Here is a 10,218-nt window from a genome sequence, read left to right as displayed (position 1 = left end):
ACACACACACAAGCACACACATTAATATACTTTAGTACTTTCTAATGTTTTACTTGCTTTTTCAAGTAGAGGCTTTATCACCACACCCTGCAGCTTTAAGTAAACACAGCAGCATTTACAATACTGTGATTTTCTTTTTCTCTATTCACAAATTATAAACATGGATTTCCTGTGTTTACACACACATTTGACTTTCTGAATGTGTCTCAAGCAGTGTCGTGTGTGTGTGTGTGTGCCTGTGCGTGTGAAAGAGAGAGAACAGATGAGAGAGGGCATGGAAATATTTGCATGTGTGTGCTTGTGCACATGCATACACTCATGCTGATCTGCAAGACTGACTCAGGTAGGAGATGGGGCGTGTCCTCTTTGTTACGTGTGTGTGTGTCTGAGTGTTTGTGCTTAAGAGGCTGAGGCAGGGGAGAGTGGAGCATTATTTCACACAGACTTAACGTTAGGAATGTCACATACGTGTATGGATAGGTGGCGGTGTAAAGGGGTTTTGCTACAGACCCTGCTATGTTGGACTTTGATTGGACTTTGCTGCGCTGGCCACAGGCCCTTCGACAGAGGGGAGCGAACCCGCCACACGAGGCATCATGATAGATGGGCTCAGAGGATACAGTACCCTTCACTCCACGACCAAGGAACTCAGCAGATAGAGTATCCATCAGTTAATGACGAAGGTACCCAGGAGGTGCGCTACCCCTCGGTACATGACAGTGGACAGACAGTTCACTATCCTTCTGTTAATGACAGTGCTGCCAGTTCTCAGATTAAGGTAAAATCTGTGAAGATGTGATGTATTTGATTGTTGAAAGGACGCTGTTTTATCTTGGCTGTAGGTTAAACTTCTCAACGCCACAGGTGTCGATTGTTGGTGACTTGAAGACTGTTATCTCTGAAGGCAAAGGGCATGCTTCGACTCTTCAGTTAACTGTTAATGACACTCAAGTCAGGTCAAGTTCGTTGCTTTGTGTCCTTTGCAAATTCTCACACTTCCTGACAAACCAAACCAAGTTTGTTTTATTTGGTGTCTGGAAGAGTAGCTTTTAATCATCCTCTGTGAATGGTGGCAAAACATTCTGGAAACACTGCTATGTTTAGGCAAAATAAAACAAATTCTCTGTTTACTGTTTATAAGTTTACCCTCTCTGCTAACCTGCTGTGATAATTGGTATTGTGTTATACATTTGTACATGATATAATTTAACCTCGGGCAATGTGATAATATATAACCTAAGAGGATAGAAATTTGTCAGCAAGCAGAGGTTTATGAGAGAGTTATTTACACCTTTACTGTTAATAATTGTAGTTAGACTGCTTTTAACCAATTTACAGGATTTGTAAATTATTGTGGCGAAACAATTTAAATTATTTAAGAATTTAATCCACTGAATTAGCCAAAAACAGGCACTCGTCTTTCGTTATTGAATCTATAAAACATTTCACAGTTGTAATTTCCAGAAAACATACTTTACCATGATATAAAATCACATTTACCATGATAGCAGATTTTATGTTTAAGTATATTGTAATAAAGGCAACATTATATTGATATATTGCCCACTCCTTGTATCATAATTGTTCTAATAACGATAAGTTTATTTCCGATTTCAGATGTACTCATACAGTGGAATGTCTGGGTATATGAGTTATACTTGTAAACAGTCATGTCTTTATATTTATGTTTTTCTTTTCCAGAAATGTGCTCCTGGTTACTACAGAGATAGCAGTGGGCCTTTCCTGGGCCGCTGTATGCCCTGCGAGTGCAACGGTTTGTCTGATGAGTGTGAAGAGAAGACAGGGAAGTGCCTGGTAAGAAACACTCAACCATTAACTCTTATTAACGGCCACAGGTATACAGTACAGATACCCACACACAGCTAAAACCAAAAATGATGACCTCATCCCAGGAGCCTCCAGTGCGGGCTAAAGCTTAATCACAGTCTACACCCTCAGGGTACATCTGTGGGCCCACCTCTTTTTTGCTTTTATATCACCACATCAGAAACATAGTTTGATATGACCTTCTGATTTTCCGTTATGGGCCCCATCTCCCTTATTATTCTCCTTTATGGGACCCTTTATGCTTTACAAAATCTCAGTCGTCTCTGTTGTGTTATTGTTATGCAAGACACTCAAGACCGGGCCTGTGTGTGCAATGTCTGCATGGATCCACACCCTAGCAGCTCAAAGCCAAATGGACACAAGCGGCTGAACACACTTTCTGTACAGAGTGCACAGTCTTTGATTGATTGGCAAGGAAAAGTCTTCTCTATTTGCTCCCAGATGTTTGCATTCCTGCTTCAGTGTAGTGAAAGACTACATGTTTGGTTGTGTTAGTATAGCATGTGTGTAAACGGCTGCAGTGCACACACACAGTACTTTGTTCTTTAACACATTGTCCATCTGGCATTTTGCTTTGTTTCACACCCTTCGATCTTCACATACAGTTTGCAAGTAGTTTAATGGACACATTATGTCATTTTCAGAACTGTAAGTACAACACAGCTGGTGATCGATGTGAAAGCTGCAAAGAGGGTTACTATGGAAACGCGGCTCAAAGGACATGCAGAGTATGCCCATGCCCATTCAGTGTGCCCACAAACAGGTGGGTGGAAACAAACAAAACACCTTTCAAACATCTGTAGTATAATTAAATGGAAATGTGTATTTCAAGAGTTAAATCATGCTCCTTCTATCATCTGCAGTTTTGCAATAGGTTGCAGAGAGGTCTTTGGAGACTTCCAGTGTATATGCAGAGCCGGCTACACTGGAGACAAGTGTGAGAGGTGAGTGTGTGGACAGATCAGTTTAACGGGCCAAATAATCAGAATCAGAATCAACAACATACTGTATAAAGAAAATCGAAAATAAGAGTGTTAAAATAGTGTCGGCTTATTTCTATCTTGCCACTAATTCTGTCTTATTTATATCTCCCGTAGCTGTTCTCCTGGTTACTATGGTGATCCACTGAGACCAGGAGGAAGTTGTCAGCCCTGTAATTGCAATGGCAATGGTAACAACTGTGATCCCAGGACTGGAGGTTAGATTGTGGACTCAACAATGCATGAATCCAATATTTAATTAGTTCAGTTCAATAATACTGTTTTTAAATTATATACATCATCATAAATTTAATTTAAATGTACTGTTTCTCCAGTTTGCAAGAACACTCTGGAGCCGGGAGACACAAACACCGATGAGCACTGCCAAGGTGAATGAACAACAAAAACCAAAAAAGAACTGACGTCTGACATGCAGTTTACAATAAACTCATTATGACCCTTTGCTAATCCAATCCTCTTTTGTTTTATTCCAGAGTGTGATAATTGTGCCCAGACTTTACTAAATGGTCTGGAGAAGCTGGATGACGAGCTGGGAAGGATCAAGGCTCAGCTGGACAATGCCACTGTCGGTGCTTCCTTTCAGGACAGGCTGAAGAAGCTGGAAAAGGCCATGTCAGAGACCAAGGTAAGATGTCAGTGTATTGTTCCCCTGCAGTGTAACTCTGATAGCTGCATATAGGGTTGAAGACGAGGTGATGAGCAATTAAAGATATTTGAATGTCATAGATTCAGTGTAGACACAAATTAATGGTCACAAGAACAATGAGATCCTTTGTTGTTGTTTTTTATATTTGCACTTTGGACATCCGTTTCCTGCACATACAGTACACACTCACACGTACACACAAACAGTGTGGCACAGGATGGGTGTGCTTGTTCAAACATTTGGGATTCCTGCTGATAAGCAATCTCAGTTAATTTTGTTCCACAGCCTGTGTGTCGACACAAGTTAGAGACCACACCACTGGATGCCAGTGTTTGTCACAGCGACCCGTCGTTTCTCATTCCCTCGTAATCTCAGTTGTTACATCCACTTTGTCTGAGTGTGCAGCCTTTGTGCATTCATGACACACAAGTGAATAATTCCCACATCACCATTTGAAAACAGCCCCTATTAGCTTCAAGCTTTGGCACACCACCTACAGCATCTGAATTTGCTTTGATTTACATTTCTGTTACTGTGCTTTTTGCAGATTCTTGTCAACAGATTCAGCTCCATGATCAACACCCAAAAGTCCAAAGTCAACCAGCTGGACGAAGACACAGACAATCTCTCAGATGACATCAGCTCCCTCAAAGACATGGTAGAGTGCAGGAGACAAGGCCTAGCATTGTATTATAATATTAATATTCAATATGCAATAATAAGTGTGAAAATGTGTGTAAATGTGCATTGTTGGTCTGTATTTTTATTTAGGCGGATAAAAGGGCTGTTGATGCTGACGAGGCAGTGGCAAATATTGAAAAAACACACAAGCGGGCTAAAGATCTGGACTCAGAGATTCAAACCGTTCTTAAGAAAATCCTAGGTAAAGGGAAACTTCAAATCAGCAGCAGAGCTCTGTGTTTCTCCTACTTTCTTCTGTTTTTTTGCATTCATATTTGGTTCATCGGCATAAGGACTTTATCTTTATAGGTAGTATAATAGTCTCAAATATTGTTGGATGGCATTGACTATTAGCCTAAACATTTGCTTGACTGAGTGTGTGTTTTTGCGTGTTTGAAGCTCTGCTGGACCAACTGAAGGACGAAGGCACCACTGTGACGCCCAATGAAAATCTGGCTAAAATGCTAGAAGATGCTCAGCGCATGGTGAAGGAGATGGAGAACAGGAACTTTACCCCTCAGAAGACAGCTGCTGATGAAGAAAAAGATGAGGCCAAAAAACGTAAGATACTTAGTCCATACTAAAAAAAAATTGCATTATCAAAGCTGAAAAACCTCACTGCAGACTGGTCATAACATTTTCACATACAACTATTCTATTCTGTTTTATAGTGCTGGACTACATCAAGGCTAATGTAAGTAAGCAGTTGGAGCAGAATGAGGCCGCAGCAGAGAAGATTCGGGGCCTTCTCAAAGATTACGAGGACAAGCTGAAGGACCTGGACGAGGCTCTGAAGGAGGCGATGAACTTGGTGAAAAAAGCTAACACCCAGAACGGACTCAATGCTCAGGGACTGAAAGATCTCCAGGTATTAACTTGCAAGTCAAGTAGTTAATCAGTTATGAGAAACATGTGCGCTTGTTGGTTAATAGTTAGTAAGGAAAGAAATAGTAATGAGGATCATATGAATATTTAAGATTTTGCTTTTCAGCACATAAATGATGAAAGTGGTTTATAACATAAAAGTGCTATTATACATTAAGGTTATTATTGCCATGCATAGTTGTTACACAGTTGTACTCTAGATTGACTAATGTGCTCCCTACAGGAACGTTTCGAAAACTTAAAAAAGGAGCAGAAGACTGTCGAGGACCAAATGGCCATGGCAAAAGATGAGCTGAAGAAAACAGAGGATTTGGGGAAAATGCTATCCAAGAGCAAAATGGTACTCTTGACAAACTATAGCCTGCATGTTCTTTACCTCAAATATTCTCTGTACACTTATCTTGTGTTTTCTTGCTTCTCAGTGTGAGAAAAACATTTTAAAACACTGTAGCTAACGGCCTTATATCTGATCATGCACCAGCGAGCCCTCACATGCTGTCTACTCTGATAATGATCTGTATGTTTGCTCCATATGACCTGAGTTAAATTCAATTCCTGCTCTTATGAGTAACTTTGCACCCATTCGCCTGCCTCTCTCCTCTATAGGAATATGAACAGCTGGCAGCACAGCTGGATGGTGCCAAGACTGACTTGACCAAGAAGGTGAATGAGATTTCCAAGGCGGCAGCCAAAGAGGACATTGTGGTGGCTGCAGAGCAACATGCTAAGGAACTCAACAAGCTGGCAAAGGACCTTGAGGAGTAGGTCTTTTGTGCACTCAATAAAGGCACACTGTCATTATAACCTGAGATCTAATGATCCCTTTTCAGCGGAACGTTGTCTGTTGTTTGTGCTGTGGAAGATTTCGTTGCTTATGTTTTGTCCATTCATTCTCCATGTGTCTTGGGTTTATTTTCTCCTCTTGTTATTGTCTATTGCAGTACTGTGAAGAACGCAAGTGGACGCACTGAGGTGCGTAATGCCAAAGACGCTATTGATGCCTACAAGAACATCACAGATGCAATTAACGCTGCTGAGGTTGCAGCTAATGATGCCAAAGGTGCCGCAGACAACGCCTTGAATGTAAGCCACAGACTTGATACGTTAAACATTGAGTAACTGTACGCACTTCTTGGAATAATATACAATTCATCAAGTATTGGATTGAAATTTGAATAACCTTCTAGAATATTGTTTTACTTTAACCAAATTGTTTTTTCTTCCTTTTAGAGTGTAAAAAACCAGAAGCTGACAGAAAGAGCAAAAGACCTGAAAGAGACCAGTGAGGACCTACTGCAGAATGCAAAGGATGCAAATAAAGACCTTAAAGGTAAATCAGCCCTAGCATTAATGTGTTGTTTTTAAAAAAGTACAAAAAAGCACAGTCATTAATTTGTGTGTTTCTTTAATAGGCTCTGCAAACGAAGTTACTGCCCTAAAAAAACGTCTGGACAACGCTGACAAGAAGAAGAAAGCTCTTGAGAAAGACCTGCTTGATGCACAGAACCAAATAAATGACATCAAAAGAGGTAGAACAAGTCAAGGCATTATAAGATTAGCATGACCATTCAACTGATTGTGTCTGAATTTCCAGAGTTCATGTTCCCTCTTCATTTCTCTTCAAATCAGATGATATTGGTAATATGATTGATGAAGCCAAGAAGTCGGCAGCTTCAGCCAATGACACGGCCGGTGACACCATGGACAAACTGAATGCCATCAGAAAGGAAATTGACAAGATCAATGTCTCTCCAGTGGATTCCAACCTGAGCAGTGTTTTGGATGATGTGGATCAGTCAGGTGAGATTTTGAACAGATGTCCTTAGGCAATACTTTTTTCTCTTATTGTGTACTTCATGGTACAGTATAACCACTTTTTTATATCATAAAATGCTGCATTTTATACACATTACAATTTGTTTTCTCCTTCTTACCTTCTACATGCAGTGAAGAACTTGTTGAAAACCATCCCATCACTGAACGATAAGATCTCAGAGGTGGAGAACCTGACCTCGCAGTTCTCCCCCATTAGCAACATAACAGAGAACATCAAGAAGATCAAAGATCTCATTGAAGAAGCCCGGGATGCAGCTAACAGGGTGAGGTCCCACTCTGTAAATACATCTAGACATTAACTAAGCCCAAATCCAACCATCTTTTCCCCTATTTTTCCTTGACGTGTCTAATTTCCCTTTTTTTAAAAATTTCTTTTCGCCAGATTGTGATCCCGATGAAGTTCTCAGGCGATGGCCATGTGGAGCTGCGTCCACCAAAGAATCTGGAGGATCTGAAGGCCTACACAGCCCTCTCTCTGCTGCTGCAGAGACCTGAAATACCGAACAGGGGAGATGGAAGACGCAGACGCAGACAGGCCAGAGACAATGGAGACATGTTTGTGATGTACCTCGGCAACAAAGATGTAAGTGACTCTAAATGCATGTAAATGCTTGGATATGAAGATTTAGTTTGTCATTGCACACAAATCATTAACAAACTGTGTCTTGTAGTCCTCAAAGAACTACATAGGTATGGTTCTGAGAAACAACGTGCTGTACGGTGTGTACAAGCTCAATGGAGTCGAGTACGAGATCAAAACGGATTCCATCACCATGTCTTCGTCTGAGACGTCCCTGTTCGATAAAGTGGACCTACGGAGGTAAACTGATGGCTCCATTCTTTCTTTATTTCAGTGTTGTGTGTATCATTTTCATTTTCACTCTTATCCACTAATGGAAACTTAAAGAATGGGAATGTTGTTAACATGATGAAAGTGTTGATATTTATTACCCTCTTTCTATTTAGAATTTACCAGGATGCAAATATTAACCTCATCAAAGATGTCACCACACACCCAACGGCTGAGCCAATAAAGAATGGCAATATAGGAGAGGAGTCCAAGAACCTCCTGGATCTAAGTCCCGATGATGTTGTTTTCTACGTTGGAGGCTACCCTGACAATTTCACTGTAAGCAGCATGGAAATAAGAACAGTAGGACTATAATTATTAATTATTAACTAGCATGGATGTTTATTCATACCTTTCTCTGTTTTGGTTTCTCCTCAGCCACCGCCTTCTCTCAGATACCCCATGTACAAGGGCTGCATTGAGTTCTCCTCTTTTAATGACAAAGCCCTCAGTCTCTATAATTTCCAAAATGCGGAGAAGATCAATTCGGTGTCTCCATGCAAGAGGTAGGTGGTTGAGAGACTAAACTCTTTTTTCTTTTTTTAAACCATAAACATGCTTCTATGCATCTTCTGTAATAACATGTCAACCTGTGACATTATTTCAACATGCAGCAAAAAAAAAAACAGGTTGTCATTACATTGTTACATACGTTGTTCATTGTATTGCTATGACCCGAGCTGAGCTGACCAAGCTGTTTTACACTTGGCACTGATCCTGTCTGTGGTGGTCATATGATTGGTTTCTTGTTTTCTTGTGGACTTCCTGTAGTGATCTGGGTGTTTCCTCACTAAGATATGTAGGTCAGGTTGGTTGTAGCTTTTTACTGGCGTTTGTCAGCGTGTTTTATTATCCCTATGTGAGCTCTTTTAAATATTATTTTTCTCCCCTCTTTCCAGATATTTAAATGTAGTGGATTCTGACTACTGTGAAGGCACTGGATACGGCAAAGTCGTTATAGATAAACCGGCTAACACACTAGTCATCAGTATGAACGTCGATACTCGGTCAGAAAACGGTCTGCTCTTTTACATAGGAAGTGAGGTAAATTATTCTTCATATGGTTACTTATTACTTACTTATAAATGTTTTGATGAGAATTACATGTACCATTTTCAAGAATTTGACTACTCTTTCCTCTTCAACATAGGACAATTACTTCACTGTGACCTTGGAGAAGGGCTTTATTGTCCTACGTGGTAATTTGCTTCCAGTACCAACTATAAGTGACATGAAAATGTTCCCGGTAAGAAGCTTCTTTATGTTTTTGAAATCACTTTGGTTCTTTGTTGACAATTACCATTACTAATTAGATTAGTAAATAAAACATCATTTATTCAACCCCATGTTGCTACTCTATCCTTTTTTTAGACGAAGGAGTTCAGAGAAATCCAAATCATCAGTAGAAATTACACAAGCATGATTGTGCGGATGGACGGTCAAACAACCACAGTTGCAGCTAAGTACAAGAACAGTGAATTTAAAGAATTCTATATTGGCGGTGCCCCACAAGACTTGAGGGAAAGGTACGTGGTTATCAGTGTTTCTCTTAAACATTTTGTGCTGTGAGTGAAAAGGAGTTAATCGAGAATAACTTTATACATTTTCTGTTCCTCCTCACAGAGATAACATCACCATGCAGCCATTCAAAGGATGCTTGAAGAGTTTGACTGTGGCTGGCTCCCACAAAGCTATTGCTGAGAGAGTGGGCATCAGCAAAGGTTGTCGCCCGGAGTCTTTGGTAGGAACGTTAACCTCTGCATCCAAGACCCGTTACCAATATTTATGTCACTGCTCAACCACACTCAGGCTTATGTGTGTCAAGTTATTAACTGATGTATAATGTTCTTTTCTAGGTTAATCGTAAAGCAGAGTTCAGCTTGGGGAGCTACCTGTCAGCTGACCTCAAAGATTTTAGTGTGGGAAATGATCAAGTTGCTGTCTCCCTTGGATTCAAGAGCAAAGAGAAAGAGGGTCTCATTCTGGTGAGTCCTTTCATTTATTTTGAAATGTGATTTTTTCATTGTGACTATTGAGATAGAGATTGAGATTAGTGTGAGACAACAAGCGGAACTTTAAAACCTTTTATTTCTTCTGTTTTCCAGACTAACGGGATGCGTATTGCATTGGAAAATGGCTATGTGATTCTCAATTTCAACAACGGGATCTGGAAATCAAACAAACAGTATAATGATGACCAGTGGCATTATGTGACTGTTACCAAAAGAAGTGGAAGGTATGAAAGAGGCAATGGTTTTACATTTAAACATATATTACATTATGTGAACATTCACACATATTACATACTTTACTGCTTTGCACTTTAACTGCATTTCGTTGCTTAGTACCTGTATTTGTGCATTGACAATAAAGTTGAATCTAATCTAATATTATCATTATCATTTAATTTAATATTGTTTTGACAACTAGTATGTGGTTTGGTGTTTAGTAGGTGTATGAGCTGTTAAACA

At 40.0% G+C, this 10,218-nt stretch overlaps 1 protein-coding gene across 2 annotated transcripts in view; it reads left to right on the top strand.

The window, feature by feature from the left end:
* Positions 1-10,218, top strand: part of LOC118334760 (laminin subunit alpha-3-like) — a 54,993-nt gene that overhangs the window by 37,244 nt on the left and 7,531 nt on the right. For both annotated transcript variants that reach the window (XM_035670823.1, XM_035670824.1), the window contains exons 40-66: positions 1,702-1,815; positions 2,493-2,611; positions 2,712-2,792; positions 2,946-3,046; positions 3,164-3,217; positions 3,323-3,474; positions 4,043-4,153; positions 4,267-4,378; positions 4,576-4,737; positions 4,848-5,044; positions 5,285-5,401; positions 5,668-5,822; positions 6,003-6,144; positions 6,292-6,391; positions 6,474-6,590; positions 6,691-6,861; positions 7,009-7,160; positions 7,280-7,480; positions 7,569-7,717; positions 7,864-8,026; positions 8,126-8,253; positions 8,647-8,791; positions 8,898-8,993; positions 9,119-9,273; positions 9,371-9,488; positions 9,604-9,732; positions 9,853-9,983. In XM_035670823.1, coding sequence (XP_035526716.1) covers positions 1,702-1,815; positions 2,493-2,611; positions 2,712-2,792; positions 2,946-3,046; positions 3,164-3,217; positions 3,323-3,474; positions 4,043-4,153; positions 4,267-4,378; positions 4,576-4,737; positions 4,848-5,044; positions 5,285-5,401; positions 5,668-5,822; positions 6,003-6,144; positions 6,292-6,391; positions 6,474-6,590; positions 6,691-6,861; positions 7,009-7,160; positions 7,280-7,480; positions 7,569-7,717; positions 7,864-8,026; positions 8,126-8,253; positions 8,647-8,791; positions 8,898-8,993; positions 9,119-9,273; positions 9,371-9,488; positions 9,604-9,732; positions 9,853-9,983 — 3,572 coding nt within the window. The remainder of the gene's footprint in view (positions 1-1,701; positions 1,816-2,492; positions 2,612-2,711; positions 2,793-2,945; positions 3,047-3,163; positions 3,218-3,322; positions 3,475-4,042; positions 4,154-4,266; positions 4,379-4,575; positions 4,738-4,847; positions 5,045-5,284; positions 5,402-5,667; positions 5,823-6,002; positions 6,145-6,291; positions 6,392-6,473; positions 6,591-6,690; positions 6,862-7,008; positions 7,161-7,279; positions 7,481-7,568; positions 7,718-7,863; positions 8,027-8,125; positions 8,254-8,646; positions 8,792-8,897; positions 8,994-9,118; positions 9,274-9,370; positions 9,489-9,603; positions 9,733-9,852; positions 9,984-10,218) is intronic.

The sequence above is a fragment of the Morone saxatilis genome, unplaced genomic scaffold, assembly GCF_004916995.1.
Source record: "Morone saxatilis isolate NCDOM2014 unplaced genomic scaffold, NCSU_SB_2.0 Contig23, whole genome shotgun sequence".
NCBI lineage: Eukaryota > Metazoa > Chordata > Actinopteri > Moronidae > Morone > Morone saxatilis.
This window is presented reverse-complemented; position numbering and strand designations above follow the sequence as displayed.